The sequence below is a fragment of the Anguilla anguilla genome, chromosome 3, assembly GCF_013347855.1.
Source record: "Anguilla anguilla isolate fAngAng1 chromosome 3, fAngAng1.pri, whole genome shotgun sequence".
Taxonomy (NCBI): Eukaryota; Metazoa; Chordata; class Actinopteri; order Anguilliformes; family Anguillidae; genus Anguilla; species Anguilla anguilla.
This window is the reverse complement of record NC_049203.1, coordinates 25,306,157-25,323,790: the sequence shown is the minus strand read 5'-3', so window position 1 is coordinate 25,323,790 and position 17,634 is coordinate 25,306,157. Positions and strand designations below refer to the sequence as shown.

At 41.0% G+C, this 17,634-nt stretch overlaps 1 protein-coding gene across 9 annotated transcripts in view; it reads right to left on the bottom strand.

Annotated features, from left to right (window-relative positions):
* The window catches only part of LOC118224327 (lysine-specific demethylase 6A-like), an 84,328-nt gene that overhangs the window by 34,274 nt on the left and 32,420 nt on the right, over positions 1-17,634 (bottom strand). For 4 of the 9 annotated variants that reach the window (XM_035411749.1, XM_035411752.1, XM_035411754.1 and 1 more), the window contains exons 6-8: positions 12,358-12,478; positions 1,092-1,146; positions 412-446 (exon numbers count right to left, since the gene is read on the bottom strand). In XM_035411749.1, coding sequence (XP_035267640.1) covers positions 412-446; positions 1,092-1,146; positions 12,358-12,478 — 211 coding nt within the window. Of the gene's footprint in view, positions 1-411; positions 447-1,091; positions 1,147-4,480; positions 4,742-7,313; positions 7,433-12,357; positions 12,479-15,783; positions 15,829-17,634 lie in introns of those variants that run through there. The other 5 variants (XM_035411748.1, XM_035411750.1, XM_035411757.1 and 2 more) reach the window with 3 other exon arrangements.

The window sequence follows — 17,634 nt, the reverse complement described above, 5'->3', positions numbered from 1 at the left end:
ATCAGAGTTTCCCATTCCAGACCAGTATTTACACACCTCAACCATTCAGCTAACTACACAGCTGTTAAGTAGCGAGAGGTGCTTTGGTTGAATAGAAAGCAAAGATGTGCATTACTGTTTGCCACTTGTTTCAGCTCGTAGGTACTCACACAGGGTTTCAAAAGATTGTTATTATTTTTAACTGCTAGCCAGAAGGTCCAACTTAAAAGCCTGTTTACAAAGGAGACCTGTATAAAGCATTTGCTTCTAAAAATATGAGTATACCTGCTCCAAAAACATTTGGAACAGTAAAGTGTGATTTGTGAACATAATTTGCAGGTTGTAATCGTAAATCACATTCTGTAAACGCACAAGAAATATCTTTACACATGTACGCACTCAAAGCAGTTCAAAGTAAGTGAATCGGCTTACCTGAATTTCATACAAATGAGCGATGTGAAACTGAACTGTGGAAGGGAGAACGAAAAAGCATTAGAGCTCCAAAAGAAAAAATGGAACAAATACAAACAGACATGCTGGGCAGATGTTAAGCCAACCGATGATCGTACGGATTTGTTCTTTGCAGGACTACATTAAATCCTAATTTAAATATCTAATTTCTCTAAGCAAGGGTGTTATCTGCCCAAGCCGTTTATAGACTTAAGAGATTAAAGAAAAATTATTTGAGGTTTTTCAGAGATTAAAATAGAACAGGAGAGGTTTGAATCTGCAATATGAATCCTACAGTGGTCTGAACAGCATGGCAAAGAGAGACCGTGCAGAACGACTGGTGAAATGGTTACCAGCGTTTCCTTGGTAACGAAAATCTTGGGCACATATGAAATGGCAGCTCTATAAATATGAGGGAAGTGCAGACACGCTGCCTTTCTATATCCGTCAAAAAGCAACCAGGAGTGTGTTACGATTTCATAACGCCGCGTCTAATAGTAGGGTGCGCCTTGCGCTGGCCGAGATTCGGCAAGAGACTAATCATTTGTTCTTTGCATCAAATTCAAATTCATATAGCTGACGCTCTTATGCACAGAAACCTGCAAGGGAATGTGTGGACAAAGGATACCTGCAACACAGAACCTATTTCTTATGGTACTTACTTTCAGCTTTTGACAAAGTGCAGGGGGTTGAGTCAATCAAAGCCAGCTGAAAATGCTATGAGCAAGAGAAAGAAAAGGTTGGCAGTTAAAATCCATGTGACATCAAGCGCAGATAAACCAAATTCAGCTGTAAAACAAAATTTAAAACAACGTCTTAAGAATCTGCTAATTATCAACTCTATGTTGGTTACAGGATACTGTGATAAACCCAGTTCGTGTTCATGTCCCATGCAAGTACCTCAAACAGTGACCCATTCAGCTGTACTATTCACTATATATGACCCAGCTTCTCAACCTGCAAAAGCAGGATATAGAGTACAAAATCATTATGCCTCTAAACTGTATAAAAGCACAGACTGTACCATGTGAGCCCTGTCAAATTACTGTATGAAAGCGCATGGACGTTCCTGCAAAACTCCAGCCCGAGGGTGCAGCGAATCCAAAAGAACCCAAGCTGACAAGGGAGCGGTGCCACTCTGCTCCGCTGATATCAGCTGGAAGCAACAACAGCTAGTCTCCCATACCTATGCCTAAGCACCAGTAATACTTCACAAATTAGCAGAGCATGTGGTATTCACTCATTCTGAAATGTTTACATCAGCTGGGATGCAAGCAAATAGCCATTGGGCAGATATTCATCTTGCTTCCTTTTTTTTTTTTTTTTTTAAACAGCCCAAAAACATCTGGAAAATGGCTAATTGGTGAGGTGGAAACTTTTTAAAAACAAGTACATTGAACAAAAAACAGAAATCACTGTTTATCTGTGCCAGGGATCAGATGGATTGGCTGAGGATGCTTAAGAAAAAAATAAAAAAACAAGCAAATAATGTTGTCCCCCACCAATGATGCAATATCACCATGGGGGACAATTACTTGACACTTAAGGTTATTACCGTTAAGCTAAGCTTTTAATGGATAAACAGCAGACCAATTTGAAGTGGTTAGCTAAAATTGCACAACATTGTACCAAGAAAAGTAGAACAGCACCATCTGCAATTGACGAATGACACGTAACAGATCAAATGACCTGGCAAAATATTCTTGCAGCCACCCAATTGGTCATATTAGGAGCTGCAATCCAATTGCTAAAAAAAAAAAAAAAAACATCTGCCTACCTAGCAGTAAATTACTTCACAGGTAATGTTACCTAACAACATCAGCTTCATTTAGCTGACGACCCTATCCAGCGCAACTTGCATTGTACATTGTACTTGCATTGTAAGGGGCTCTGAATAGGACTGTCTGTTTAAAGCATTCGCCTCATTAATAGGAGGAATTGTACTAACAACATTCTCAGAACAGCATGTAAAGCGGTGGCGAATAAAACACCACACTGCTGAAAATTGCATCTTAAACCAGCCTAAGCTGGTCAAACTGGTTTAGGCTGCGTTTTCAACACTGTTAGCCGGTTGACCAGCTTTCCAGCAGCTGACCAGCCAATAGGCAGCTAGTCCACCAGTTGGGGCTCCAGCTAACTCTTCCAGCGTAACCAGCTTTGTCAAGCTACAGACTAGCCTTAACAAACCAGGTAGCCTATAACCAGCAAGAAACAACCTTACAACCCTAGTTGGTCTTAGCTGAAATGCAAGTTAACTCAGGGTAACCGAAAACCAAAGTACAAATTATGACTTTGGGTTTTTCCTGGCTCAGAATAGGGGGTGACTGCATGTGACAGTGACTGCGGTTGGTCCGTCTTTACTCCCACCGTCAATGCGTCGTCTCCCTATATTTAGCTACATTTAGAATGTAAAGTTCTGGTCTTCAAGATGTCACCATAATGTAAGCTATAAAAACGACCAAAATAAAAAAATTGGAACAATTTTAATACTGTTTGAAGGGTAAAGTATTATAATCGCAAGAACTGGGGGAAAATACTGAAGGATTTACACCTTCTAGTGGCAATCGGCATACTGTCATTCTTTTATGCAATTAAGAGGATTCAACTGTAGGAAACTGAGCATGTCTAAGGTTGCATTTAAACTTGAGCCTTGAGCTTTAAAAACTTGAAATGTAGTATTATTCACGACAAAATTATACCAATAAAACATTTGAACGCAAAACCCGTACTACGTAAATGGTAAATGGACTGCATTTATATAGCGCTTTTATCCAAAGCGCTTTACAATTGATGCCTCTCATTCGCCAGAGCAGTTAGGGGTTAGGTGTCTTGCTCAAGGACACTTCGACACGCCCAGGGCGGGGTTTGAACCGGCAACCCTCCGACTGCCAGACAATCGGTCTTACCTCCTGAGCTATGTCGCCCCGTAGTTAGCAATGAAGGGTAGTTATAGATGTGACACTAAGTTTTTTATTTGGTGCCTTTTTTATTTTTTAAAGCAAAGTGTAATAAATCTACTTCTGGCTGCTACTTGTATACTTTTCTAATTAGCCTAATAAAAATGAAACCAGTTTTTGACCTGCCAATTAAGATGCTGGCATTTGCATTTTTTGAATGCTGACAAGTAGGCTAGTCCTAACTGGAGTGAAACAAATAAAAGGAACGATAAAGCTTAACAGGGATAAAATATATATATATATATATATATATATATATATATATATATATATATGCAGTACATTCATATATAATACATTCGAATCTGTGTTCTTCTCAGAAATACAAAAGAGCAATATCACCAACAAGGCACATGAGGGTAATGTATAACCAATGAGTGTAAAGCGAGAGCAGACCAACCATTGGAATAACAAACACAAGAAAATTCTGCACAACTTTACACGGCTATACCAGTACCATTACTATCCTACAACACATCTGAGGGATTTCCAAAAGAGAAACACTTTTTTGTGGTACAGATTCTACCCAGGAGCTCAGAAACTCCATTGAGAGCATTTTTACATGCAGTATTCCAATGGTCTCCTTTCACCTTCTCATGCACTCCTTTGGTGCAAAATGAGATGAGGACAAATTCCTTCTCAATTTCAGGCCATTTAAATGCTGAATGCTTTCTGAGATTGAGACATGAGACTGTCTCCCATTTCACCTCCAGCCAAAACGCCCTTAAGCACGAGAATCACATCCTAATCCTGCTTCGCTGGTACAGTTTCTCCCAATGTTGACAGGCCAAGTTTAAACCCATGCAATGGGAAATGCCATGGGTACAAGAATGTGAGCAAATTTGAGGGAAATTACAATGTTCTTGTAGCTTTTTATATAGATATGACAAGCATAAAGAAAAATGACCACAGTAAATTGGCTTCGGCTTAATCTTTTTACAGTAATCCATACATCTGTAAAAAGACGGTCCTTGTTTGACCCCACTCCCACACCCAACCCTTCCACACTTCACCCATTCAGTGCAGCATGCCATCCGTTTCTCACAACCATCCCCTCCACTCTTAGACAACTTAAAAAAGCGGACTTTACTTACAGTCAGTTTTTGTGTGCTTAACAGCAGCCAGTTAACATCTGTTGCGGAGGACATTCAGGGGGTTATATCTGCTGTTGCCATCTGAGGAATCTGAACCTAGCATCTGGATTTGACGTTTTTTCGCCTTACAGCTGGCATTTTAAATTTTCATCCATAACTCCTTGGAATATTCGGCTGTCTTTTGGTTTCTGAATTTTGATCTTGGTTTTCTTGGGAGGCTGTGGTTTGGTATTTTTTATTCAGTAATTTCTATTGTGACCAGAACTTGTTATTCAGTATTTGAGGTAGTTTGAACCTTAGTGTTCAAATTAGACGTAATCTGTTGTGACTAAATTAATTTCTTAATTTTAATCTGGCTGAGAGTTGTACATTCTGATAAAGGTTGGTCCAACAGGTTGCTCTGACAATCAACAAATTTGGCAATTTAATTGATCATAAATATCTTAAGATAAAAAAAAAAAAAAAAACATTCCACCCCCTTCATCCAAAGTCCTGCCCAAAACTCATAATGTCATCATAATGAACGTATACAATGAACACAGAATATAGTTTTTATTTACAGCTACGGGCTAACGTCAGTCAATAAATGCCATCACCAGCGTTTTTACTTGTATGAGACCCGGACAAAGTCACGAGAGAAATGTTGGTCAAATAAATATTACTAAATGCATCTGGAACTGGATTGTGCGATTACAAGCCACCGACTTGAACAGCATAGGTAGCCATAAACACAGCCAGCTAGCTACATATAAGCTATAAGATAACACCGAAACTTGTCAGCATTGCGGACAACGTCCGACATTGTGATTCTTGGGAGTGAAGTGAAGCATTGGGAAAATACACGATCCCAGGCGCCCCCCCAGCAACAGAAGAAAGTTTTCACCCCTTCTAGGTCACTATCTTGTGAAAGAGGCAGATTATCGTATAATTCAGATATTTTCATAAAATAGCCAAATCCCAAACCATTTCCCATGTATGCTATTGTTAAGACATCTCATATCTGCATAGTGGATATTTTGGAGATTTTCATGGACTTATTTTCAACTAGCCTACATCTCAAAATGATCTATACGTTAAGTCAGGAGATGCAGCATAAATAAACCAATAACTGCCCAATAGACACCAAACGTGCAACCTTAGACACGGTTTCTGTTAAAATCGGAGCAGACACCTGGGCGGCAGGTGCAGTCAAAGGCACACCCAGTTTCATTCTTCTATCCAATTAAGCAAATTCTACAGTACATCATTTACCGTGTCTGAAGTCACACGTAAATTTGTGCATGGACCATTTCGTATAACTTTAGAGGACGGCCAGGGCTATAGGCGGCTGGAAAAACACGTGGGCGGCCCACCCAAGACATTTCAATGCTGGAAAACCCCTGTATACGCATAGAGGCACATTGTTTAATGCAAACGTGACTGGGAAAGTGGCTTATGCCAGGTAGAGAATCTTTAAAATAAAACACACATAATGTTTGCTAAAGGTTCATTTTCACTAAGCAAAGCCAAAAGCAAGCGACCTATGCTTTATAGTAGGTCCTATATCCCTCAAACTGGAGAAGACGCAGGGCGTTCTGGGTTTTAGTGCTTAACACTTAATGGATCAATTAAAGAATCCGATTACTCATCGAAAACAGAAAACAATCTTGCAGCTCTCTAGGACCAGGACTGCAGAGCCCTGCTTCATAGCCATTACAGCAGCTAAGTAGGTGTTGAAGGCTAGGATCACCAATTGCCCAATATAAAACAGCTGCAGGTTGCCTTATAGGCTATGTCCACTTCGATAAAATTATTTTAAAAAGTGAGTCCCACATCGACACTCAACAGTAAACGCATGCGGATGCATAAAACCACATCAGACAGCATTCAAAACCAACAAGCCCAGTGGAGCAGCTGCCCCAGAGAGCCACGGTAAGGTTCCCATCAATAAAGACACGCAGGTGTGCATCCTGATGCAGGAGCCTTTCAAACGCAAGGCTGGCCTGCCTGGGAACAGGCTGGGAACAGACTGTTCTGTGACCTTGCTTACGGCATGTCATCGAAGAACAAGCCGCTCGGAGCAGAGGCGCTGTCGCGATGCTGCTCCTTCCACTCGCACAGCGCTGCCCTTCACAAACCGCTGTCATAGTAACCACCAGCCGGCAAATCCGCCAGATAAAAGCAGCTGTAGCGGCAAACAGAACGGGAAGCCCCCCCACCCACCCCACCCCTCCCCTCCCCTCCCCCAAAAGCAAATTAGCCTTCAATTACGCTGTCAGCTGGCTACACTCAACGGCCAGTCACCTGTTCAGAGATGCCAATCCAAAAAAATAAAAAGTTCCACAGTATGACGAGAGAACAAAATGTAACAGGAACATGCTTGAGAAAAATGCATTTTTAAACCAATTACAAAACATAAAATAAAACCTGATCACAAGTGTACTCTGGGTACTGAAAGCATAAATGTCTGAAAGCCAGACACCATTTAGCCAATTCAAAACACGTCAACCTAAAGCAATACTATAATGTTCTCAACAGAATTAAAAAACAAAAGAAACAGAATGGAAAGACAAAGCCAATAATAATGCAAATAAGACACATGGAAGCCTCAACCGAGTGCTGAATTCAATAACCTGTCCTGCGTTAATAAATAAATGAATGAATGAAAGAAAAGCCACATGCCGATATTGTGTAAATAAAATCCCTGACAGAAACAGCGCTCTTCCACACCCGTGCACTGTTCCAATCCAAAGCGAATCCGAGGCACGCACAGCTAATCCACGCTAAGCTTTCCGCGCCGCAGATCGCCTGAAATAACGGCGGTCGGGCGACCGGGACCGCCGGCGTACGTTACCGGACACGGAGCGCCTGGGCGCTGGAGAGGTGACTCCCCCGCAGAACGGACCGTTCCTCCGCCAGCCTTATCGCAGCTCAGCCGCCAGTCAGGGATTGCAGTGCGAGTGCCGGCTTCCCCCCCCCCCCCCCTGCTGCCCCCCCCCACGCTGATTACTATTCAGGAGACAGCGGCAGCTGCGAGATGACACACAATACCTCCGGGTGGACGTGTTCACCTCCCCTGCGCGACTCCTCTCTCCTGAGCGCGAGCACCTCCTCGTCTGAGGGCTACAGCTCGGAGCGGGACCCACGGTAAAATAAATCACGTTTTTAAAAGCGCCATTAAGGCGCATAAAAACACCTCCTGACAGAGGAGGGAAGCGCCGGGACTCTCGCTCTCCGAGGTCACGCTCAACGCATCCGTGTCCTCCCCGGTTAGAAACGTGTACAGAGACAGACCTGATCATTTATTCATGGATGAAACAGTATTCTGCTTTGAAAGGGAAAAGCCACACATTACAGGCTGCACAGCCTGAACCCCCCCACCCCCTCCCCCTCCTCCCAGCATCATCCCCTAGGCTTGTCTGTGGTAGGGGGTTGGGGTCATTCCAAAAATTACAGGCTACCAAACTTAAAAATGAGCATCATGTTTTTTATGCTGTTTTAGATTCTCTTTAAAATGGAGATTACAGGGAGGCAGAGAGGAGGACCCCGGCTTTGCCTGTAACCATGGGGGCCGAGGCAGCCTGGCGCAATCCCCTCAGAGCTTCCTCAGAACCGTCTCTTTGTTCAGCGAACTGGGACAGGGTGAGTCGTGCGTAATCGCGGCTATGGCAACCTGCCAGTGCCGGCTCTGTTATGGGGGGGGGGGGGGAAGGGAAGGTTGGAGGACGTGCCACACGTGCAGCTGGATCAGCTCATCAATGTGCCTTTTGGGGTCCTCTTAAATCGCTACGCAAGAACAGAAACGCCTCGCTAAGCAAAGAAAAAAAATTTCTTGATACAAAATAAACCGTTTATAATACACACATTTTCCTGTCATTTGTTTTATTCCTTTTACGAAATGTATTGAAAAATAGTGATACTGTACAGCATCACTAATCGACACGTTTGTCAGATGTCTGCAGTAAGCACTGAATCAAGCATACTATCCTCTGATTCCCAAATAGCTACACCTTTCCTCCCTCCTTAAACACACTAATTAGTAGGGGTGCAACGATTTTGTTTCAAATTGAAAATTGAAAAAATGAACTAGGGATGTGAACGAGACACATTTCTGACCGTCGATTAGTTGCCATCTGAAACTGACTAAAATGAGATTAAAATGTTTAAAAAGGAAAAAATAAGTATTGATATATTTTTCCCAGAATGATTGTCTGCTGCTTTTATCACTGCACATGTTAACACATGACAGTCTTCAATGAAACGGCAATTTTATATATTAAAAACAAGAAAAGATTTTTGATTATTAAACATTCGACATGCGTGCTAGTGACTGATAATTGACGAATCAACAAATTCAGATTCAGATCCCTAAAATAAACATTTGATCAAGATTCTCTCTCATGCCATCACTCTGCCTTTTTTTTTTTTTACATGGAGGCAGAAAGATTTCGTTCAGCCAGAATTTTGGCTCTTCCACTGGGCAGGCGAGAACAAGTCATCACTCGGTGTAATCGGTGCAGGAGTGAGGTGCTAGCAGAAAGCATATACATCAAAGAGTTCACTGGGTGCCAGCAGCGAGATGCACACAAAAGGAGGGACAGAAACTTGTGCCAGACATGATGGCCATTGCAGAAGATGAAAAGAAGGAACTGAAAAACCATCCCCTTCGTTTGGGTCAGTGGTATGGCAGCATTTCACTTTCCCCGTTAAGTATGGTGAAAATTGGCAACAACTTTGTCCTCGTTGACACACGAGTATTCTATCACCCATAAAATCCACTTCTTTGCATAAAATAAAGAAATAGACAGAGTACCGACGACAGCGTGCGTGATCTCCAACAGAAACCGCCTACCTTCCAAAGTTTTTTTGCGGTTTTGTGTTTTATAGGGAAACTGTCAGTTTCTAATGACATTTAACGTATATTTGTAGATCATTATGCATATTTTTGTATTTTGTATTGTCCTTGCAGAAAAAAAAAAATTTAAACTGGAACCTGGGAAAAAGGCAAACTTAGTTTTGCTAATTTATTTTGCGGAGGGGGTGGAATAAATTTGAAAATACACCACAGAAAGATGTAGCCTATTGAATGATGTAGAAGTGAATGCACTGAGCAGCGGTTTGTTAGCTCAAAGTGTTGGAAGGTAGGCTAGTTTTTAACCAACCATTGCTCAGCCTGTTTGTGCTTTCAAAGAGGGCTCGTTAATAAAAATAAGATAATCCACAGAGCTTTAAACAATCAGATTATTTAGTGGTCTTGCCGATGAAAATGCACCTATTTTATAAATGAAGTTGTAAGCAAGCCTTTATTGCACTTGTACTTCAAAGCTTCCGGTGTTCATGGCGTTGTGGTGTTCATATCCCTTCAAGTTTAAACTGTTACGCTATCTTTTTGATTAGCTGATTTTACTAAATCTGATCATTTAAATGTTTTGAAGTGAATAACAAGACGACACGGGAATTCCCAATGGTTGATTACGGATTATTTATTATTATTATGATCATTACATATTCTTCATAAAGTTGGCACGCTTGTTAACCAAGAAAATACATTCATACAGTTTGAGATTGATTATTATGTAGGCTACGTTGCGATTTAAGCTTATGGTAATTCTTTTAAGCGTTTATTTTCTCACGTATTTACATGAGTTAACAAAATATTACCAAATTAACAAACTGAAAAAGGTCTCTCACCAAGTATTCACTTACCCATAATCAACAGGCGTGAACAAACGTGAAATACACAATGTAATCCCACTGCAGACTGCGAGAGCTACTAGGAATATAGAGCTTTAACCAAGCCTTTGCACGACACAAACGCAACCCGCGCCGTGCTGCTTCGCCGTGCTGCTTATGCGCCGCTTGCGCTACGCGTGCGGTGGGTGCCCGGCTTAAGTTTTGAGTGACAAAAACAAAATGCATTTCAAGACATATTACAATTCCAAGTTTTTTATGTACTATGACCCCCTTGCAATGAGTAAATAGAACCCTGAAAAGTGTCAAACTCTCGGTGCTGTATAGGTATGGGGCATGCCCCCGCCAAGGCGTAACTTGGCGGGATGGCATACCTGCCATCCCAATAGGCTGTATTCCCCCCTCCCCCCAATTCTGGAACCTACAATATGTAACCCTTAAATAAACATTTTAATTGCCCCAATATTTTATTTTTGTCACGTTTCATTTTTTGTAGCCTAAATCTCAACGCACTGTGGTGGTCTCTTGAGGACCAGAACTTTACGCTCTAAATGTAGCTAAATTGAGACAGCACGCCAAGTTGACGGTGGCAGTAAAGCCGGACCGACCGCAGTCGCTGTCACACAGTCACCCAGAGCCCTATTTTGAGTAAAGAAAAGCCCAGAACAGGATCCACTGCTCTGACCTGGTGTCTGTTATTTCACGACGTCTGAAAATCGCAGCCCCAGGGCTCATCCGAGCCAGTTTAAACCGGGGAACGGAACGCTCTGGAGAACAATGCACGCATTCACAGGTGCGCATTTCAAGAGGAATGACCACCGTTCCTGGTGGCAAAATGCACCAGCGACCCAAGAATATCACAGCTTGGATTTCATCGACCCATTGTGCTTTCATGTTACTCCACCCCACAGACAAAACTAAGAAAGTACATTAAATAATTAAATAATTTACAAAAGCCAAGCCACGACAGGCCTATTCGATGAGGATGACAACGAAATGCACGTACAAAATAGATGCATCACAGTGCAAAGCTCTTGCTCAACCCTATCCTGACAGGGCCGTGGTCCAATCTGTTAAGACACACCCTGCACGTGCGTACACTCGCCAGTTCTACTTGGGGGAATCCCAACAGAACCCGGAAGTTGTTCATTCACTTGTTGAGCACGATCCAATCCCTTAACAATACAAAGGAAGTGCTCAAAATTAGTCACTCCATCCTGCATTCGAGCAAGTCCCATTGGGCAATGTAACTGCCCAGAGTCCTTTGTAACGCCTAATACAATGTTGTTGTTTAAAAAATAATGGAACAAACATCAAGCCTAATTACATAGCCAGCTAGTTACACTATCCATATTACTCAATATTCACAAACAGCAATCATCATACTAGGCTGTCAACCACTGCCAATAGCTATATAATCCAAAGAAGCTGCATTGCAGAATACATAAAACCAGCACACAGACTCATTTCTGAGTGTGGTTCAGTTCAACTAATTCTGCTTCCTCCCTTCCTGCTTCTGTCAATAGAGTCTTAAAGTTAGCAGTCCTAAATCCCATAAGTGAGTTAGCATTTTGGAGCCATGGGTTCCCTCAGCAAATTTCAATGCTTTATCCGCATAGGGATTTCAATTTCTATGGAAAATAAGTCACTTTTTTTTCTACAAAATAAATTACACCCATTATCCACCAAATATCTCGACCGTGAATTTTGAAGCTGTTATGTGCTTTAAAAAAGTATGTTCCTAACAAGTTGTATTAATGCATTGAAACTACAACAACGGTCGCTTTCTGTCAAATGTAACACAAGATTCCATACTAGCCGACCTGCACGCCATAATCATTGTAGTTTCAATGAAGCAACTTAATAGCAATTTACTTTTTTAATCACATAACGGCTGTAAAATTCATGTACGAGACATTAATGCATGTAATTTATCTTGTAGAACAAAATGTGACACTATCTTAGGCTTACATTTACCACAGACTTCATTTTCCACAGAAATCCAAATCCCTGTGGGGTAAAAAGCATTGGACATCTGCTGACGGAACCCATGGGGGGTTGGCCTACAAAAAGACGTCATCACTGTAACACTACTAACAAGCATGTTCCCTGGTGCTGCGTCACATCCTGCTAAGTGCAGTTTGTGAGGGCAGAGCATTTAGCGAACTGGCCAACACGCGTGCCAGGTTTCAGGGCTCAGGAAGTACCTTTAGGCTTGACTCGTAGTCTGTGATAACCTTGAACATCACACCGAGCCGCAGGTGGATCTCCTTGGCCCGGGAGAAGCTGGGGTCGATATAAAGCACCTCCTGAAACGCTTTTATCGCCCTGCAGGGGGGAGAGAGAAAAGAGGACGTCACTGCTGCTGTGAAGAAAAGGGATGAGGGTGCAGAACCAAACCCAAAGTTGGAGTACAGTTCTTCCCCAGCATTTTCTTCCAATCAACTGGATTTGCTAATCAGCACAATTCTTCAGACAGGAGTTAGAACTAATTAGTGGGATCAGCTGGCTGAAGGCATGGATGGAAGAAACACATGACAGGACTTTTACTTTCTGACCCCTGGACTTTCCATCTGAGGCCAAATAAAATAACATGTTAATTCTAATGTGCTTTGTGACTTGACGAAACGCATAAACAATAAATAAAATTGAGGCAACAGTTGCATGTGTAGGAGGATGGGATAGGGTGGTCCGATATGCAGTTCAGTCGTAGCACACAACCCTGTGAGAGATGGACAAGATCTCAAACCGCCCCCAACTCCTCAGTATTGGCCAGATTTGTTGAGAATGTAGTTATTTTATCCGTTGGTACGTGCAAGTGGAATGAATATGGACACTTTCCCTGTGACACTATTTTGTATAAAGCACATTGGATTTCCTTATGTATGAAATGTGCTATATAAATAAACCTGAACTTATGGTCTGCTGGTCAGGCGGAGGGGAAATCTGCAGGTTTGATTCCTAAGTTCCCTGTTGAACCCTTGAGCAAGGTACTTAACCTGAATTTCTCCAGCATATGTCCTTGATGTATACACTGATACTATAAAAAAAATACAAAAATGTGTGCATGTGTGTATATATCTGCTAGATAAAAATGGTGTTACCATGGCAATGCTCTCCACTCTGTCACATGCATAGGTAACCTGGTCTACATCAGGGCCAGGTAAAGGACCACACCTCAAAGCCTTTGATCTCACTGTGTGCAGCACGCACACACACGTATGCTTTCCAACAGAGCATGACAAGCCCATCCCTTTCCAGTGGCGCAAAATGCACGCATCTTCAGACCAGCTACATGCAATTTCACTAAAGTTCTGTGGAAGACGTAACAGATTTGGTAATCTCTAAAAATTAAATGCATTACTCAGTTTTAGAACTTGAATTTCATTAAACAGAAATGATTTTGTGGGTGTTAAAAGAGAAAGTACATCCCTTTAGAGAAACTCACTTCCATTACTCATTACTGTACACAACATTACTTGCATCCTTTCATATTTAAAATAACAAGCCAATTAGATAATTACTGAGCCCATTACTCAAATTGTAGCCATTTGTCAAAACATTCATTAGTACAGAAAGTGTTTACAAGCTACAAATCACACATCAGACAGGCTATAAACAAAACACAACATTAGCTAAAATATAATGCAGAAGGACAGGCATACTGCTAGTGAAGATAGCAAAAATTAATTAGCCACCCAGATGTTGTAACCTAATTTCACACACATCTGTCCAGAACATAAAAGTTGTAGTAGTTTGTGTAAGAATGAAAAACAGCAGCAAAGGAGAGCACTGTCTAACACGTCGGATAAAAATGTCCCATAGGTGTTCAACTGGGTTGAGATCTGGTGACTGCAAAGGCCACAGCATACAAATCACCTCATTTTCATACTCATCAAACCATTCAGTGACCCCTCGTGCCCTGTGGATGGGGGCATTGTCACCCTGGAAGAGACCACTCCCACCAGGATAAAAAATGTTTCATCATAGGATAAAGGTGATCACTCAGAATATCTTTGTATTGATTTGCAGTGACCCTTCCCGGTAAGGGGACCAGTGCCCATGGTTTTTGCACCACTGAACTCTCAAATGTTCATTTGTCTTTGTAATGACGGGTTTATGCACTGCAACTCTACTATAATATCACTGTATGTAGTAGTGGACGTACTGTTCTTGTTCACATTCCTGTATTGACATTCTCAGTCACCTGAGGAAGAGTTGCTCTTCTGTTTTTCCTTACACATCGCACAAATTTACGAGCATCACGGTCATAGAATAATCTGACCACAATTTCAGACCTGATTTACTGATGTCTTTCCCATCAATATAAATGTAGATGAAACACTAGCCAGCTGAGCAGTCTTTGTGACTGAATCTCCTGACATCCAATATTGAACCCCCTTTCAAAGTCATTCAGATCTTTTCCTCTCGGCATCTTAGTCCATAATAAAGGTCAACTGGGCCAGCATTTTTATACATGCCACAGAGCATGATAGAATGTCAATTGCTTAATTGTATCATGCAGTACACCTGTATGAAAGCATCTGCATGTTTTTTTTCCCTCATCTATTCAGGTTTTTCATTTAATTTGTCAGCAGTCTACACACACATTGCTGCCAATTTCTATAAATACAATTCTGTACTTGAGACTATACTACACACTCCCCTGAGCATTCAGACTACACTACACACTGCCCTGAGCATTCAAAAAAGCAATCAACCTATGCAAAGAAATAAACCTCTTATAATCATAAGGCAAAATAAGTATAGGAAACACCACCTACTGGAATATGCAGTCCATACAATGCCTTCCTAAATCACTCTTACAACGTAGGTGCTATGTACTGCAGCGAGTGTTCACATTCCAATGCGCGTCTTATTCCCTCTGCCAAGTAAAATCTGCAGTACTGTTTACACAGCAGGCCTGACCCAGGGTGGTGAGTTCCTGCTCTGGGGGGTGGCGGGATAACATGTGGAGTTCACTCATTGGACAGTTATGGAAAAACATTACCTGCTAGGTGATTTTACATATTTTCATATGGACACATGTTTTATTGTACATATTACCAGGTCACAATAATAGGTAATTTGCCTGGCATAGGTAATCTATTAGTGCTGCCAATGGAGTGACATTTTAGCACAGCAATACAGACAGTTTGCTGTACCAACACCCACCTTCATTGCTGCTGACCCAGCCTGTACATCCCAACAACATCATGCAAGTAGACTCAACGCTCAAGTAACTGCTATCAACCAAATTTAGCAGAACTACTAAACATGGAATTTTCTTTCAAATATTAAATTGTCAGCCAGACCTTTCCTAATGAAAGCAGCATTGCATGTCTGGACAGCATGGGCCTTAAGAGAAACGGTTAAACATGAATTTTATCAATATTAATTAAAAGTTTGGTTATGTATTAGTGCTCAATATCGACAATAAGGCAAACATAGCTTCTTAAAGTCATCGTGCCTATGAACACCTATGTTCTGTGTCCAGATTGGGGCTTGCAAGAATTTTCTTCTTTTTTTTTTCCTTCTTTTTTAAAAATTATTTTTTTTTTTTAATTTGTGGTTAACATCCACAATTAGCCAAGTCCTAAGAATCCCTAATAAAACCAACATTTCATGCCTACCTTCTCTGTCCAGAGTGGGCATCAGTAGAGGAGGGCTGCACTGGCCTAGATGGGGGAAAAAGGGGACCTACAGTAGTAAATACCAGGAAAGGGAAGTAGTCATCTTCACTACTTCACAGCCTAAAGGGCCTAACTACTTATTAAACAGCATTCAGGCAACACAGGGTGCAAGCTCCATCGTTCTCAAAATCTTCATTAGAAAGCTTTTCTGGGAATATTCTGAGAAAATTAGCACACACTAGCAGATGCCTCACAGGTTTTTGAAGAGGGTGTAGTCGATAGATCAGTATGGCAGCATGTCAACATGACAAGGAATAAGGATGCTCAAGTTACAGCCATCAGAGCATCTGTGTTGGAGGAAAATTATTGGTAGAAATTAGGGCAAATAATAACACTAGTAGTAATAGTAATAATAGTAATACTAATAATGACTCATAATAATAATTAATACAGCTGCAAGCAGCGATGTTGGGGTCCAAGCCAAAGGATATTTTCCCTGAGTCTAACCACAGTTTGTTATGCCCCGCGCACCACTTAATGCACGCACAGTGACAGGTCACTAGTGCTCAACCTTGAGTGCACTTGGTTAGTCTCGCACTGAGGTTCTACCCTACATTTACATTCTACATTCTACCCTACAGTCGAACTTACTGCAATGGCAATTATTCTCAATAATTGCCTTCCCCAGGTTGGTTCAAGATAGAAATTAGAAGGTATAGTGATGCTATGAATAAAATGTATTCAATAAAGCATTGACACGCTTACAATCAAGACCATAACATGAATCTTTCCCCAATGTTGCTGTCGTGATTGGAATTTTATTTTTAATCAAATGGCCTCGAATGGTAAATCTTTTCATGTTTAAAAATGTTGACCTGCATGGAAGACGAAAACAAGACATCTTACAGTTTTCGCAGGAATATGAGCAGTTTACAGCATGACGCATGTAATCCTAATCCAAAGACCATCCATATCAACACACTATAGCAAGTTTTAAATGTGTAAAATTCAACAGTAATTTTAAAGGAATTTATGAATTGAAAAAAAAAAAAAAAAAAAAAAATATATATATATATATATATATATTTTAGTGCTCTACAGAGTTAAATGCAAAACTATTTTGCATATAATTATGTTCTCTCTTCTTTGACTCATTCACAAATAATGCACTCTTAATTTAGTTTCATGACACTGAATCATACCCTGGTTCACTTACACAGGACATAATAAAATGGCTATCCCTTCCTTCACTGCACACTCCAAGGTCAGCTCTCAGATTCTAGGTGACTTATTCACATGGGACAAATTCTAAAGTCCAAATAAAACTGCAAGTTCATGTATATGCTTACAAAAATTACCATAAGCATCATGTGCATTTTTTAAGTGTGACCGACACAGACAATTGAAACGGTTGCTGTGATGTGAAAGTTTTTTTACTTTCACAAATAATCTCTCCCTCTAGCATTTCATAGGCACAAACCAGGTTTCACTGATTACAAGAGATCCTGTATTTTGTCCAAGCCCACGGGAAACCAAAAGATGGAAAATTGTTGACTGATATTAATACAATGCAGATTAGGATTGGGTGGCACACTCATTTTCATACCATCATTAAAAAATATACCATATATCACTGTTGTTAGTGGCAGTGCTTTATGAAGGGACAATGTTTAAAAGCTGGGATGGGCAATTGATCGATTAAATGGCAGGTTTTCATCGATTTCATCAATCAAATAAAATATTCTATTTTTAGAGCGTATAGTATAATAGGCTGTAAAAGCCTGCACCAAGAGGCCGGAACACAGCCAAAACAATAAAATACAATAAGCTCATAGGCTTTTGCTTATGACA